Raw genomic sequence first — 17,680 nt, 5'->3', positions numbered from 1 at the left:
TACACAGTGATATTGCCATGATTTTCTACAGTACTGTCTATTTGTAGAACCAGAAAGGTCATACGCAGCATGGAAATTGATTGTGTTTGGGTTTGTTTATATTTGTAACCATGGCAACATAAATCTTGAATTGGGTGGTACTTGCACAGAATGAAACAGACAATCTGAATCAATGTGCTGTAATTATCACCAGTGACATTTGGGTGTTACAGTTCTTTTCTGATCGCTGTATGCACATGGAAACATCCTTTGTCTGAAAAATGGGTCATGTTTTTATATGTGAGGGGAAAAATGGATTCTTATGGTTCACTACTAATATCCATTAACAAAATACAGTGTTCTTGTTGAGGATAAAAGAGAGTTATTCATCTTTGGAAATAAAGGAGTAGAGTAAATAAATGAAATCAACACACTCCAGCATCTGTCATGTATTTAATATTTAATGTGTTTCCATCCGTGCAAAAAATGTGGCCAGTGTCTCCATTTCTTATCTCACTCAGGGGATTCATGCTTGGCTTAGTGTGTCAGATAGGACTAAAAGGAAACAATGACTGATGATTTATTATGACAGCTTACATCACTTTGTGTGATTGGTCAGAAAATGCTTTGTGAAAAAAAAGATTGTATAAGGGTTCTTAGTGTCTTAAGACTTTGTAGAACTTGACTGATAAACATCCTGTCTTTGTGAGCGAGTAAACACCATGCTCTTATTGCAGTCTGTGCCAAACATTTTATGCAACAGAGACATGTACCATTACTTATCATATGTCTTAGCCGTAATTACAGTAATCAGTAAGTAAACCATACTGTCTTGTAATCTGCTCTTCTTGTGGCTTTTAGTTTCCAATTTTCATTCCTCAACCCTCACCCCTCATCTCTCCTTGGTCCTACCATATGCAAAGGCTGTGCCAAGAATTGTACATGCACTTTTCGAGATATAGGTTTTTAGTCATAAAAATCACATCAGATCATCATATCAAAATGGAAGGGACATATATGTTTCACTTTGGTTGGTTTAAATTTTGACATTTTTTAAAATTAAAATTTCAGTTGATCCATTACTTTTACCTGCAAATTCTCTGTAGGTTATTCAAATGGTGGTGTGTGTTGTAATGTTGTGAGGGTAACCTGAGTTGTGCCAGTGACCTATCTGATGCTCTGATAACTCACTGCACATCGTGCAAGCGGATGCTGACCTAATTAAGGCAACCTATGATAGAGTAGTGTGCATGAAGAATTTTTATTGTGATTATTACAGCGTTTTGTCTGATGAAGCAAGTGATTGGCAATGGTGCTGAAATCTCCATAGAAACGGCAAAACAAATGCATTGAAATAGTTGATCATCCATGCCATCTTGTCAGGGGCTATGTATGTACAGCTTCTTAATGCCACATCTGGTCACCCTGTGTTTCCCTGTCAAACATATTCTTTACCTTTTTCAAACAGCATTAAAGGCAATCATGTGAGTGCCATTCTGAACTTTAAGTACTATTAACAAGTTTAATGTATTCCACTGCTCACAGTTTCAATGGAGTTTTCAAGGTGATTTTCAAGACACATGGCATTATGGACATATAGAAACTTTTGTCATTTTGAAATTTTGATCAGGTTTCAATTTTTTCTTTTTCAAATTATTTTTACTGAGGTGAAGGAGAAAACATTTTTCGGTTTGCTCTGAAAATGACAGTAACATTTTCAGAGCTCATTGAATGTTCCAGCAGACAATTTAGACACTAGTAATTTAGGAAACAAAGTCCCATTCTCATTGTATAATTAAGATAAAATAAATAGAGATATTTGAAGTAATGTGGTAATTGATAAACTCAGATACAGTATAGTTATATTATCACATTTTGTAACAGTTTAGGTTAAACTAATGAAATAATAAGACGCCTCACATTCATATGGTCTGAAAATCAGTTACTTGTGAAAATGCTTGTTTGATGTTAGTTGTACGAGATATTTATCTAATAATGAACATGGCAGGTAGTTGAAATAAGCCCTTTTTACTTTGCAGAGAGATGAAGCCCCATGTACACATGATTCAACACCAACTTTACAACATGAGCTAAATACTGGCACATAGTTTGGTCACAGACTGATTGATTGATTGATTGATTGATTGATTGATTGATTGATTGATTTTGGCATAGGTATTGTAACTTATGTTACTTAATGTGTGAAATACAGCTGCAACAGTAGCAATTTAATTTAGGGAAAATGTGAAAAACATTAAGAAATAAACTTCAGTTGCCATTATCCCATTGATTGTAATTAACTTTCTCAGAACTAGTTTTGCTTTACTATCTGCTTCCAAGTAAGATAGAGTTTGATTAAATCGTCAGTTATTTTTGAAAATTAAATAGCAAGTATGCTTGGCATATGAACTTTGAACTAATAACATCTAATTCTATTGAAACCTGTTAAATGTGTTAATTTAGTTCATGTGATATGCTCTCAAGGTGTTTCTGATAAATGGGGTATGATTGGGACTAATCCACGTTACTCTGGTAACAAGATATTGTTGCAGGAACCAACAGTAGCATTTGTGAGTTTAAGCAGATGTAATGCTGATAATTTGGAAATCTGCTGTTGGAGTTACGTGAAATTAAAGCTTCACTCTTGATTAATGTCAAGTAATCTAGTCCATCATGTATTTAGTTTACTGCTAATTTTATGGTCAAACGACTGATTTTCATCCTTGAAAGTACTGCTTGCAACACTTTGGGTTTGGCATCTCTGTTTTGAGGTGTAGGGCTTGTTGGTAAGACAGTGAGAACTGTGTGTAAGGTTAGGATGTGTGTAGAATTTGTATGTCAACATGTCCATCATTGTGGATGATTCTTCATGCTTTCAGCCATTGTATTTTTACAAACCACATGCTGCTGACAATATTCACTGTCTAATGTAACAGTCCAGAGAGCTTAACCCTACCAGTAGTAAGTAGCTGAATTTCTGATCAACATCAAATTATTTTATAGTGTCATTTGATAATATATACATGATACCGTGCATCTGCAAAGACAATATTTTAAACATATTTTTGAAGTAATGCTGTCAGAAAACATTATGCAATTACAGAAATCATGGTGTGTAGCATATCATCCATAATACATTGTCGTTAGCAGATCATTTCCTGGTTCTCGCCTCAGGCAGGTCTGCTAAGCTCTGCCCGATCTTGTCCATTGTACTGTTATGTTTGTAACCAAGGCAATACCATTTATCATGTCATATGGGCAGTTTCACCGGTCTTCTTGCTGTTTAATGACAAATATTTAGGTAGTTAATGTTTTGACTATTGCTATTGTTACTGTAGGCTATACAATTCACTGTTTGCTTTGTGACGTCCATGTTGCTGGTCCACTGGTAGAAGGGAGGAGGGAGAGGGGGACTCACCTGGCCAAGTACTGTCAGCAGATCATTACTTGTGGTAACTGCTATGGTGCTATCATGTGTATAGTGTAATTACATTCCTTCATGGTTACTCATCCTTAACACTTGTGTCCCAGGACGCTGTTATCATCTATTATTATCACATAATTATGATCCCACATTTTTCCTGCCCTCTTGTGAGCAGCTACAATTGAATATTATATTCATTTTTAAAATACCAGTGTGAACATTGTATAATATTCATATTTCATAGGGAGACCTGGGGGATTTGGAGGCTGAACTTCTGTTCCGTTTTGGGGATATTGAGCAGTCACAAAATAGTGTTTAGAGTAACACGTATCCATGCTGTGGCACAGGTAAACAAATGTATACTGTGTAAATAGTTCTATATGTCTTGCAGCTGGCTACTCACAGCATAGCATGGGCACCATTACAACTGGAGATGACACGATGTCCATATTGTGACCAATGGATGGCCACATGGTGACAACAAAGAAAAGGATATCTACTGATGATTGATTTCTTGTGAAGAGTTTGTTGAACAAAGAGTGCTTAAGGGTTATAATTGAGTTGACTGTCAGTAACAAATTGATCATGTTGATGGTTGGTAATTACTGAAGTGTAGATCAGCAGTTAGATGGGCTATTACCAGTACATGTATGTCATGAAGGTTTTTGTTGATCTCTCAATGACATGAACGAAAATTTATGCTTCCAGTAAATAAATAAATAAATAAATAAATAAATAAATAAATAAATAAATAAATAAATAAATAAATAAATAAATAAATAAATGGGATCCAAAACTTAATTTAAAAAAATGATGAAGACTTACTTACAAACTAATGACTGTAATTATGTTGAAAATGCTTGAGTTGCTAAAGCTTTAAAATGGGATGAATAAAACCTCACTTTTCTTTTTAAAGAAAAACATGAACCCATTGTCTTTATTTACTTCAAACACTACAAGTTTTTGTACAAGTTTATTTTATTTGTTAATAAAATATTAAGTGAGTATCAAGTCATTTTCCCTACAACAGCAGTCACAATTTGAAGTATCCTTGTTAGGAGATTATTTTTATCCATGTATATTGATTGTTGTTGCTAAGCAATCATGGGAGAGGAGATATTACAGTTGAGAGTTTCTATCTGATGGAGTTAAATAATATTCATCATCCACTTCACTGATTGAATAAATTAACTTGTCTTTGTGTCACCCAGCTGCTGTCATAGGCACATGAAGTTGAGGGATGCTCATTCGGGGGGGGGGGGGGGGGGGGGGAAGAGGGGGGAGGAGGAGGAACATTCATTTACATAAGTGTGGGACATGGATTATTGTTTTTGACTGTAAAGAGTGGTAATTGGTAATTTTATCATAGGTAATTTCACAGCACGAAAAAGCCATGTCCCAAGACTTTTATAACCAGGCTAGTGTTTATCATAGCCTCTGGTAACCACATGGCATACTGCTGTGTCTACAAGACTTAATTAAGACATTTGTAGATTTATGGCGACCAATGAGATGAAAGTGTGGGTGAGATGGGTGTTGCAAACACTATTATCTTCAATTAATTTATCACCCAAATGTAGTGTGTTACTTTCCAAGGTAATAATTATTGTGTGAGGAATTTGTTCCTCGTGTCAGCTATCAGCTTGGGATGATAATGACCATAATTCACTGTCTGTTCCATTGCTTGACACCCCTCGTCAGAAGTAGAATCTTCCAGTCTAAATTTACCACAGGACATACCTTCTGGTGGCCAGTGAAAGCAAGTCCTGCTATAGGTGCGACTTACTGGCAGTGTCAGAATGAGATGAGAGTGCAAGCTGAAGGGATGTTAAGATGGATAATGCCAAGAATAGACAGTGTATTGGATGATCATTACAGACCATGATGTTTGATATGATGTGCTTCATTGACTCGTGATGGGCACAATAACAGCATTGCTTGTGATGAGCACACGGGAAAGCTATTGGATCAGTTTCGCCTGCCTCTACTCATTTCCCAATTGTTAACAGTGTTTTGTGTTACCCAGATTCTGGAGAAGAGGTCCTCCACTGGCTGTGTGCTTCTGCTTTTATCATTAATCCTACCTAAATGCACCAGTGTGCATTTTGCTTAAAAGTTGCCAAATCTTTGCTTAGCATTATCTTGTCAACCATTTTCTGTGAAGTAATTGCAATTGATCAGGGCGCAATTTATAATATGAACACATATAATTTGCCAAAAATACAGAAACTATCCATTGTCAAAAACTAAGTGCCTTGGTGATGTGTGATATGATCTAGGGACCATTGAAATGTCAAAATTAGTGGATTTATGTACTAGATATCATTAATAGGCAGAAAGACTTGTGTTATTTGAGCTGTTTAGGTGAAGTTAAAGAGGTTTTTAGGTGCAGTAAGTGATAGGTGTTGATAGGGGCAACTGAGGTCCATAGCTATTCAAATAGCCCTCGGACAGGGCAGTGTTCACAGTGCCTTAGGTCTTGTTCTTCCATGTTCCTGAGACGTTGATACTGCCAAAAGTCCTTCATTTTGCCATTAGGACACTAATTTGCAGCAGACTTGCCAGAAAAGAAAAGATACGTTTTCTAAACCTGATTTTAAGTGAGCTACATATAAAATCAAAGGATATTTATGTGTTACTGGGCTTGTGTATAAAGGTACTTCCAAATGCCCTTTTAAGTTCTATATAACAACAGATTTGAAAGAAAATCTGGCATGAGAAGCAAGTGGATCCTTCCATCCAACAGTGTGTCTTCTATTTACACGGACAAATCGTTATGGAGTCAAACTTTCCAACCTCAAATGCATCCTGAAGTGTCTGTGTTTTGCCCTGATGACACTCCACATTACAGGTGTTGATCCAGACACCCATACACACCTGACTTACCTGCTGTTGAAGCAGTTGCCCCACCTGTCCCCTTCCAACTTGCCCCTTCACACCTATACGCTGGCACACACAGGCAGGGGGAAGGGATATGGTCCTCAGCTACCCCCACTGATTGCCCTGGGGAAAGGGGCACCATCATCTTCATCATCTTCACGTGTTACATCGGTCTCATCTTCAAGTGGAAGTTTTGTTCGGGAGCGATTAGATGAAATTCTTGTTGTCCGAGGGTAAGATTTGTTCAATTTAACCTTATTACACACTGAAAACTCTCCTAGCCATATGGAAAGTATACAATGGAGAATTCTATCTCATATGACATTTATTCAAAATCGGAATAAAAATAGTTTGAATTCTCACACAGCACCATACAGGAAATGGAATTCTGTGTATATTTACAATTTTTTTACAGAATTATTGTGAGACTGACTGTCTTTGGATGATGTACTACTGCACAACCTTATTGCTTTATTTTCGACAGACTAGTCCTTTGCATACCAGCTGCATGAATTTTAGGTTTCTATGTTCAATTTTCATATAAAATATAGACAAATACTCATCTACTTCACACTACTGTTGATCACAGTACAGAGGAATGACATTTATTACTCTAGTTGGGTATAGGGAAAATCATATTGATATGTATGTGTCCTAGTCTGACTGAATCCTATGATAACCCCAATAACTACAAGTCCATTGTCAGTTAAGGTTTAGCTTAAGATGGAGCTGAGCTGAGGCAAACCAGCAACGGTTACCATCACATGGAAATTCACTTGTCAGCTGAAATTGTTGTACGTGTAAACAGATTAATGAGTCAAAGTCATATCATGCATATAAGATACAAGTACTGTAAGTTCCAAACTAAGGAAATTGTTATGTGAATTATTTTGGAAATATTTTAGCATGTGAACATGCTGGCAGAATAGCTCTAAAAATTACTTGGAAGTATTGTTCATGGGAATGAACAAACTAATCTTAGCTTTCTTTAGTGCAATCCCCACCTGTAAACACAAACAGTTTAAAATAATGCTTTTTTTCAAATTAAACTTATGACGTTTTGAGATCATGTATACAATTATATAACATAGAATAGCAAATAAGACAGAGATTTTGGCTCGTAGTTGAAAGGTCATTATACAAACATTATTTTGGATGCTTGTTAAGGAACATTTGTTGCATACATCTTTTTGTTACCAGTGGTTATCAGTTAAACCACTTACATAGGAGCAATATCTCAGTTTCACAAGAGCCACAATGTAAAAACTCCTAGCTCAAATCGAAAAATTGTTACAAGTCTGTTTGGCATAATCTCTTGTTGAACATATTTTATGGTTATAATTTGGTAGGGTACTTGTATCTATCAAATATGTTTTAATAGCATATTAAAATGATACAGTTGTATGAATTAAATCAGCCTGATTATAGTCATGATTTTTCAGTAAACAAAAGATCGATTTTGTGTAAAATTATCAGTATTTCTGATTGGTCTTAGAATTTGACCATAACATATATTATGTGATATTAATATCTCTTGCTGCTGTTTTCAGAGGCAGAGCAGGTTGTGGGGTTAACAAATGAGAATTTCATCTCAGACATCTCAGATGAAAGTGATTCTGTCTTGGAATAAAAATAGTTTGAATTCTCACAGCATGATACGGAAAATGAAATTGTGTGTCAGGCAAGTTCTGTTGATAATCCGCTAGGAATATGTTTTAAGATTTTGAGAGAGGTGTAAGGAATGTGACTATTGAAGCAGCTGAGAAGTACATGCCACCACCTGCCCCACTATTCAGTGTCTGTGGAAGGATAAAGAGTATGTGTTAGTGTTAATCTTATGGTTTATATATGGAAGATAGATTGTGTCAACATGGTGCCCCACTTTAAGAGACATGTCCAACTTACCACAGATGAATTATCAACCTAATATACACATCTCATTCATCCTTCCAACATACGTGTACCCAACATTGAGTTATCCATCATACTGGTGTCTTGAACTACATTGAATCATTCACTCATCGACATTGTACCCAAGAGAGAATCATTCAACCAACATGCTTGTACCCAACACTGAGTTATCTATCATATGGGTACCAACTACTTTGAATCATACACACATTAAAATTATACCGAAAATTTGAATCGTTCAACCTAAATAGTGGTACCCATCATTGAATCATTTTCATTCTTGAATCATCCTGGCACCACCACTGAAACATTCATCGAGCAAAGTGGTATCCAACATTGACTCATCACTGTAACATCTGACAAACAAACATCATGTGCTCTTTATACCAACCCTCGACATACCAGCATACCCAATATACAGAATTATCCCCAGAATGTACTACCACTAAACCTTTAATCACCCTCCCGATATAATGGACCCATATGTTATATTCACTTTATGATTTTAGAAATGTGCGAGATTCGACTGTATCAGATGTTACTAGTTGAGATATTTTTGCAGGTGACTTTTTGTCTCCTGTGTAGGTTTGCACCATCATGGTTTATGTTTGTTTATGCCAGGTTACCATGGCAAAGATAGCCCAGTGATCACTGGTAATGCTTTTGTTTAGCATGATTGGGACATGTTATAAGTACACATTTTGTACCCATGCCTTCTGAGCGAGACCCCCTTAGTTTAATTACAACAAAGTCATTTGTTAATGTTATTTACTGGTACACGTTGAATATGGAGACGAAGGAATCAAGCATAGCATGGTAATAAAAGGTGTGACTCTCATTGGGCTGCTGGCCTTGAGGCAGGATATTTGATCACTTTTTCACTTTGTTAATGTAATAAATGTGTGCTTAGAATATAATGGCAGGCCAAGTTTTCCCACCAGATTAGGGTCAGTCATGTAGTTTAGTGCCACAGAAAGGAAGGATAGAGTGACACTATGCATTAATATGAAAAATATTCTCTGAAAATTTATGCTCTGTAATGGCTAAATGGTTGTTTGCTCATGCAGTGTTTTTGTATGTATAGAGAAAATATGTGTGGGATGCATTAGCATGTTGCATTTTACATTCCCTTCATGGAAGAAATATCAGTTCAACCACTTCGTAACTTGCATTTACAACTTGAATGAGAAACAATATGTCTTAGGAAAGCAGTATTTCATGCATTACCTGTACCTAATTTATTTATTTATTTATTTATTTATTTATTTATTTTTTTATTTATTTATTTATTTATTTATTTATTTATTTATTTATTTATTTATTTATTTATTTATTTATTTATTTATTTATTTATTTATTTATTTATTTATTTATTTATTTATTTATTTCTTCATTCATTCATGGTATGGCTACCCCTGTTATCAAGTACCTTATGCTCGTCCAGAGAGATGACTAAAGAAGATCAGTCGACCAAAGAGTGTCACTTGTCTAACTGAGGATCAGCTGGTCAAAGTGTGTCACCTGTCTGAATGAGGATCAGGGTCTAAGTTTTCAAAGCTCTTTTAACATTAAGATAGTCTTAATTTAATGTTAATGTATGGCACTTATATCTTAAGACTAATAGAACTTTGAAAATCTGGACCAAGGTGGTCACATTGTGTCACCTTTCTGAATGAGAATCAGGTGATCACATTGAGTTACCTGGTTTATTCAAGATCAGCATTCTCTCACTTTGCTCTTAGGTGCCCTATAGTTCATACAGATTCTGATGGAATCATGTGATATTCCTTTTCTATACAATTAGCATGACCAGTAAGTGAAATATTAATTTATCATTTCTGTACTACCTTCATAGTAAATTAAATCCGAACTTGTACATTAGGGAAGCAGGCACATTCATATAATACTGCTAGACAAATGAATCGTCTACGGGAAACCTTATGGTAGATAACATTAAGACATTATGTTTGAAGGATACATATTTCCATTGTCTTAGGCATCAAAACTCATTGTGACAAGAACATGAGATCAGTAGGAGTGTCATCTTGTGCCTAATTGATGTAACCATATTGCTATTATAGGATTTATCATGTTTCTGATGTAGTACAGTTGGTTAGAAAATCCCCAAATCCCAGGTTTACTATGAGTAAGATTCATGTGAGTATCAATAATAGAGCAATGTGGATGGAGAAGGTCTCCATGTCGATCTCACCCAGGGTATCAGGTTACCCGTTTCCACTGTTAAACTCATGCAATATTCAGCACCCACTTTGTGCACTGTTCTTGAGGAAAGGGAGGATATATTTTTGAAAAACATATTACCTTTCTGGAATTAATAATTTGGTGTCACAAAATTTAATGATATAGCTGGGTGATTGCTGATGCTTTGATAGATTTCACTCATTCACTGATTTTCCTTTGGAAAACCATAATTTGATCATTTAAGTACAATGCTGATTATTAGGTTTAGTGTCACAACATTTACAAAAATGGATTCACTATGATGTAGCCCTTCATTCCTTGTTAGTTAGAAGATAAAATCTTGTCAGTATTTAAGGGTTCCTGGGGCTCATACTCTTAATTTTCAAGGGTCCTGGGCTACAAAATGGGGGTCCCAGACATTTAAATATTACTCTGCAGGAATTTGCTTCCTGTAAATCCCTGGTCATGTAAATGTCTTTCAGTGCCTTGTACATCTATGCATTGTATCGGTACAAAGACGTATATGTGCATGCTGAGGTAAGACCAGAGCACAGGTAGTCAGTCATCTATGGTGCTGCTGTTGCATTTGTAGAAATTTTTAATGGTGAATCTCTGTTTCTAGACTGAGAGCACTCTGACAATGCCCATCTGTTCCACTGAAGTAGTCATTATCTAAGACCTGCTTTACTTTGTACATGCATGAAGCTGACAGCCTGTAATATAGCCAACAGTAACATTAGATCATTCTAAGTGACTCATGTGAAAACACATAAAGATTGGATTTTGTTTTTTGACTCACATTTGCATTAGCGATATCATAAAGCTATGAAATATGGAGATTCAACACTTCAAGTTGGTGACTTTTGACAAAATTACCTACATTTCATTTCGTCATCGATCAGCATAAATGAAGTACAGTTTTACACAAAAATCCATTGCTCGGGTCATTGGATAGATTAATATTTTCCACCATGTCATAAAATGACTAGTAATGTTCTCTTCAAAACTGATGAAGTCATAGACATGTCTGAAAATGTTTTAAGTCCATTTGTCACTACAAAAAAAAAAATCATGATGAATTCTGTTTCAGGGAGGTAGCGTCGTTACTGTTATTTTATGTCGGTTTCTCATTACCATCATGGAAGCAGGAAGAGGGCAAATTATCCCAATTATCTTTATGCTACAGATTGGCTGCAGACAATTGAACCATCAGTGCCTGATGACTGTAGACTGTTTTTCCACACTTTCTCCATCCTCTAATGACTAGATCAGTAGATTATGCAACTCTGTCGCTGCTAGGATAATGTAGCCAATGGATCGGCCTGCAGGATGCACCAAATGTCCTCTGCTGCCTCCATTACCTGCAGTGATTACAATTAGGTCTAATGGGGAAATAATGATACTGGCAAGACATGTTGCTGCTGAAATTACTTTCTACTTGATTTATGTCATTAATTAAAGTGATTTTGTTGCCTGAGGTGTTGGATACTGGACTGCAGTAATGTGAAATTTGTGTTCTTGGTGTTGTACTTGGCCAAATTTGACACAGCCTAAATGTTGTTGTTTTGACAGTATTTTTGCTATGCCTGTATTTATTAAATCATTATAGACACTTCTTACAAAACTCCCCACTTTTATGTAGGAAAATTCACAAAGAAAGACTGTAATTATATGTGTTAACATTCTCTTTGGATAATGTTTGCCTTATTCCTGTGGTTACCACAGACAAATACAAAAAGATGGAATGATCCGTAAGTCATAGTTCCCCTGGTGGTATGCCCTCAACTCCTTGGAGTTATCTCCCCTTACGTCTGATGTCAGAGCGAGCCTTATAAACCTCACAATTTTTCTATATGTGCTATGTTATTTTTGTATGGAAATTGTCATTAAAAAGTGTCTGTCTTCTGTTTGTGAAGTATCTTTTGTACAGATTATGGGAACAGTTAAGATAACATACATAATTTACAGATTACTCTTGTATACAGTGTTGCAGTCTTTCTCTCTCTCTCTCTCTCTCTCTCTCTCTCACACACACACACACACACACACACACACATTTGTATATATTAAACATTTAAATTTACGAATGTTACGAAAAGACAACCAGTTTGGGTTAAATGTATCAATTTTGCTTCAGATGTTTGCTCTCTATGATGTTGGCATCAGCAGTTGAAACTGTTTTCCCTCTAGTTTGCAACCCGATATCTTTATACTGAAATATTCATGAAGTTATCTTTCTGTGCAGGTAATTGTGAGCAGTCAGCTCACAGGAAAATATCGATACATTGTATTTCAAATTATCATAACTTTGTTAAATATTTAGACATTTCATAAAATTGATTGTTTAGCTTTTGCTGATGTATGGATTGGCATTATGCCAGTTCAGACTAAATTGTCAAAATACCAAATTGGTACAGTTTTTAAATATGTTTGTAAAATAATTTTGAAAGATCAGGTGATTTTTTTGTTGATTGGACTATTATGATAAGAATAACCCACTTATGGTTCACATAGATTCATGTCTTTCAAATTTCATAACAGTGTAAAATTGCAAAGATCATCTAGAAAATGGACCAATTTGTATTGATGTAATGACCATGGACATGCCATGTGAGGAGAAAGAGAACTATGTCTGTAGCATGGCCATGTACAAATACCCTTGTTGTAATGGCTCTGTTTGAGGTATTGAACCTTTCGAGTAGGTCTTTGTTTGGCAGTTATGTTTGTTTTGGCAAGGGGAGGTCACTGCCCTACAAGTAAGCCAATCACTGACCAATGGGCAGTGGAAGAAATACTCAAAATGTTGACATTCATGGCATGATAAATTGATAATGGAGGTCTAGCTGGTAAATACACCTGAGGACGTCATGGAAACTGTCTCCAGAACTGATATATGGTTCAGATTTTAATGCAGTTTTTAAAGAGGGCTTGTTTTATGACCTGATAGATTCAAAAGTCTAATAACAATGATTATATTTGATACAGATAAATTGTTAATGTCAAAGAATAAGAAGTTTCATTTATCTACCAAAACAGATTCACACTGAACATGAAAGGCAAAATAGTGATGAGAATATTGTGAATGGATCACTGAAAATCAGTGATGACAATTGTTTTTTCCAGAAGGATATGCTTGCACTTATTAAATAACAATGCATTTGTTGACTAACACCATACAGTATACTTCTGACATACTAAGTAGTGCTGCAACAAATGCATTGTGAATACAGCTCTGGAATACAAATAACTTACAGACATAACAGTCGTGAAGAGAAAAGCATGCTATTAACAAACAATAAACAGTAGCTTTATTTAGAGATATTTACTCAGTATTCAGATATGTTCTGTCATATTATGATGGTAACAATGTGCATGGAGAGCCCAACAAACATCTAAGTACTACCATGAATTTGCGAAGGGATGGATTAGTCTTTACTCAGTGTTGCATCACAGATTTAATTTGTGAAATGGGCATTCTCTGCATCGTGCAAGTTTGAAATTCATTGGAGTAAATCTTGATTAGATGGTTTCCATTAAAAAGGAAGGCTTCATATAGGTGAAATATTTTCCTGCCAAGTTTAATGAATCCAGTATTTTCGTACACTTTTTTACTTGGCTGTTACCAGCTGTGCAGGATATGCTAACCTTTTTGCAAACATATGTATATCATCATGTATGTACACACTCATGATATGGACAACATTATACAGTGGTCACTACTATTTGTCCATGTTCCTCAGTTATTGAAGTTTTTGTTGCTTGATTCTTCACAAGGTATAGTGTGTGAAGCCCTTTTCTGGTGCCCCCCCTCCTTCCCTACTGTGATATTGCTGGAATATTCCTAAAAGCAGTGTAAAACTAAACTCACTCACTATAAAAAGCAGAAGTTAAAAAATGGTGGTTTAAGTTTGGAGAACATGGGCAGATATTATTCAAGCCAGTTGATCATATCAACATTTATCTACTAAATTACATTTCATTATGTTGCAGCAAATGAGTTCCAGCATGTGTGTCTCAGTTTCACACAAGGCACTATAACATTAGCTGATATAATGGAAAAGGCTACCAGACCTATGCATCATTGTCTGATGGCTGAATTTGAGACAGTTGTTGTTTTGGATAGAGAAAACCAACACTGCTTTTATAATTACCAACACAATGGCATGTGTATGTTTTGGAACATAACTTGGCCATAGATAACAGAATTATTGTGCTCATGTTTACAGCCATTACATTCAATGTTAAATGATGTGTAATTTCTATTTCAATACAGGTAATTATTTTATAGTCCTTGTCATTGTAAAAGGTATGAACAAATATGGCATAACCTTCAGTGAAAAGAATACCTATTGTTCTGGTGATGTAATATTGTATGATATTCTTCCGACAGTCTTCAGACTGGGGCGTTTTTGTTTAAACTGACCAATTGCGATTGACAAAAACCAAAATGAAGCTAAATTGCAAGTTGTTGCCTAGCATTTGATTGAGGATTTTGTTTCGTTTGTGTTTCCATAATTCCAGAGATGCCAACCTCTATGATTTTATTGTAGTTGCTACGAATTTTAACTTCAAACTACGCCAATGCGATTCCACTAGAAATCCTACGAAATTGAATAAGATGTATTAAAATTCAGATATATAGACAGAAACATACGTTTCCAACAATGAAATACATTTTTGGACTTCATGTACCTTCCATTCATCAAGTTTAATGACATATTTGAACTGGAATGATTGCAGGTAACAAAAGTAGTTTTAGCGAAGCTGATTTCAATACCTTTGCAATTTGACACATTTAGTTCTGGCGGAAATAGTTTAACCATGTGACCGTAATATCATTAATTTTTTCTCAGAATCCATCATGATTTTGTTTATTTAGTTGACTACTAATTTTATGGTCAAACTACTAATTTTGAATGTTGTGGGCCAGTTAACACGACTAAGCCTTCTGTGTTACATTTTGATGATATATTCGTGACGACTGGTTCAAGTGGTAGTCTGATATCCTTGACGACTAGCTGAAGTGGTGATCAGATATTCTTTATGACTAGTTCAAGTGGTGATAAGATATTCATGACAACTAGTTCAGCAGGTGATACAAAGTATGAGGTTGAAATTTTTTCAACTTTGGTAGTGGGTACATGAGAATTTTATAATTTACTTACATATTTTAATTTGGGATTCATCATGACTAGTTAAAAGAAGTTTTAAGGGATGGAAATGAAAACTGTCCGTGTGACTGCTGGGACAATTTTGTATATTCTTGTTTTTATGAATTTACTTTTCTTTGCAGGTAAAGATTTTAAGCTGATTTTAGTGTCACTCACTCATTCCTATTACTGTCATACAAATGCATTATACTTCTCAAGATCCAACTCAGGTACTTATGAAACTGTCATTAGACAGCAAGCAATTAGTTGTTCCACAGACAGTATTGCAGACAATGACATGTGACCACATCGCTGGTCTGGTTTGGATTTGTCTCAGCAGTTGATAGCCTTGTAACCACAACAAACAACAGTAGTTGTCATCAGCCATCAGGTTATGTTCTGTAACTGGCCCATCACCTGTTTATAGGAGCAGCTATTTAAAGTACTGGGACATAAATGTGGAGAAAGTCATTTCTAGTGTTTGCATGTGTGTGAAGCCGTCGACTCATTTCAGGTGGTGTGATCTAATAAATAACATGCTATTGATACCCAGCTTAATAGTTTGGGTTCAATTGCCAGCTTATAGATTGATGTGTGCTATTCACTAATTGGGTTTGCATGTAGAAAAGACCAAATTGAAAATCTTTGATTTTTTTTAGTGCAAGTTGTCTTATATTTGCAGGGTTGAAAGTGAAAATCTATTGATATTGTTATAATAACCAGTGACATGAAATTGAAAGTATATTAAGTTATTGATATTTCATTTCATGTGGATTTACATGGTTACATTTGTCGGTTGTATGCTATGTTTTAAAACGTGTTTGCATAACCCTAGCAGCTAGCTCAGTCACTTTTCTAACACATATACTTTGAAATAGACTTCTTATTTTCATGTCTCAAGGTTCGCTTTGTGAAAGGTCTGTCAACTTCAGTTTCATATCAATCACAACCTTATTCAGTACTTGGTAATATGGGCGGGACTATGAGAAGTATTCAGTTTTACACCAGAATAATAAACCATATGATTTCATACACATCGTGATATTGAAGTAGACATTCATACTCAAGGACAGCTGACTTTTTAAGGCCAAGGGAAAGTCGGGCTCGGCTATGAACAAATGATACGCCTCTTTACATGGATGTTCATCTGTGATCGTCTGAACTAGTTGTTAATGTTATATCAGATTCTACTGTTGGATGTATGGAGAAGCTTGGCCCATTAGCAACAGAGGTATACTTGAATGGGGTGATTTCATTCCTAGGAGATATTCACTGATCCATGCTCTGTAAATTAACTCGGTTATGTATTGGCTTGACTAAATGGGCCTGTTTGTGGACACTGTGCCAAATGGGTCCCTACATGATGTTGATAGGGGCTATTACTGGTGTTAGTCCGTTACACAATGACATGTGTTTGAACAGCCTACAGTGACAGTTCTATAGCTAGGGTTTGGCCACGTTTACGTCACACAATATAGTGTTCTTATACACTATGTTTGCACCTCTACTCAATGCCTGCTGTGTTTGGAAAGAAAAAGTGAATAATGAATTCCTGTCTGTGACATCAATTAAGTAGTTTATAAAGTGTCTAGGGTGTACACATTGCACACCCACGTCTTTTTCATCTGCATAATATTTCTTTGATAGATTTTGATTGCATGATTTTCTTTCATGTTTTTTTTTATATTTTCTGTTATCTGCTGTTGCAGATGTAATCATTATGAAGTGCTTAAAGTTTGCATGGACAGATATAATTAGGCCTCTTTCAATATTTGATGTAAACAAAATCCACAAAACTTTGATATTGCCTGTATGAAATGAATGATATGTAGTCCAGATAAAGAATTATCTGTGGTTTTAAGTGAAGTGTTTGCCTTATCAGCTGAAGGAGGGTTGTAGGACTGAAGGTCCTGCTGTCAACTCCAGAAGTGTAGTGGATATCAACACAGAATTAATGCCGCCCCTCTCACTGGGAGTATAGCTATGTTGTGCATTCATGGCCAAGCTTTCAATAAGTCAGTCCTTTCTAGGTAAGGATTATTATCATTATCACTACTATTTGGGAGAGCGCTTTTGATTTATGCTATATTTTCATACTTCATACAACAGAATCTAATGTGTATGTTTTTATTTA

At 35.6% G+C, this 17,680-nt stretch overlaps 1 protein-coding gene across 2 annotated transcripts in view; it reads left to right on the top strand.

The window, feature by feature from the left end:
- LOC137283638 (protein FAM149B1-like) overlaps positions 1-17,680 on the top strand; it is a 62,706-nt gene that overhangs the window by 21,450 nt on the left and 23,576 nt on the right. The window contains exon 1 of one of the 2 annotated variants that reach the window (XM_067815235.1): positions 6,138-6,516. The exons of the other annotated variant lie outside the window; for it this stretch is intronic. Within the exon in view, the coding sequence (XP_067671336.1) occupies positions 6,236-6,516 (281 nt within the window). The 5' untranslated portion in view covers positions 6,138-6,235. Of the gene's footprint in view, positions 1-6,137; positions 6,517-17,680 lie in introns of those variants that run through there. 2 annotated transcript variants of the gene reach the window in all.

Source organism: Haliotis asinina, chromosome 5, assembly GCF_037392515.1.
Source record: "Haliotis asinina isolate JCU_RB_2024 chromosome 5, JCU_Hal_asi_v2, whole genome shotgun sequence".
Taxonomy (NCBI): domain Eukaryota; kingdom Metazoa; phylum Mollusca; class Gastropoda; order Lepetellida; family Haliotidae; genus Haliotis; species Haliotis asinina.
The sequence above is the reverse complement of the archived record's forward strand: the minus strand, read 5'-3'. Positions and strand labels throughout refer to the sequence as shown.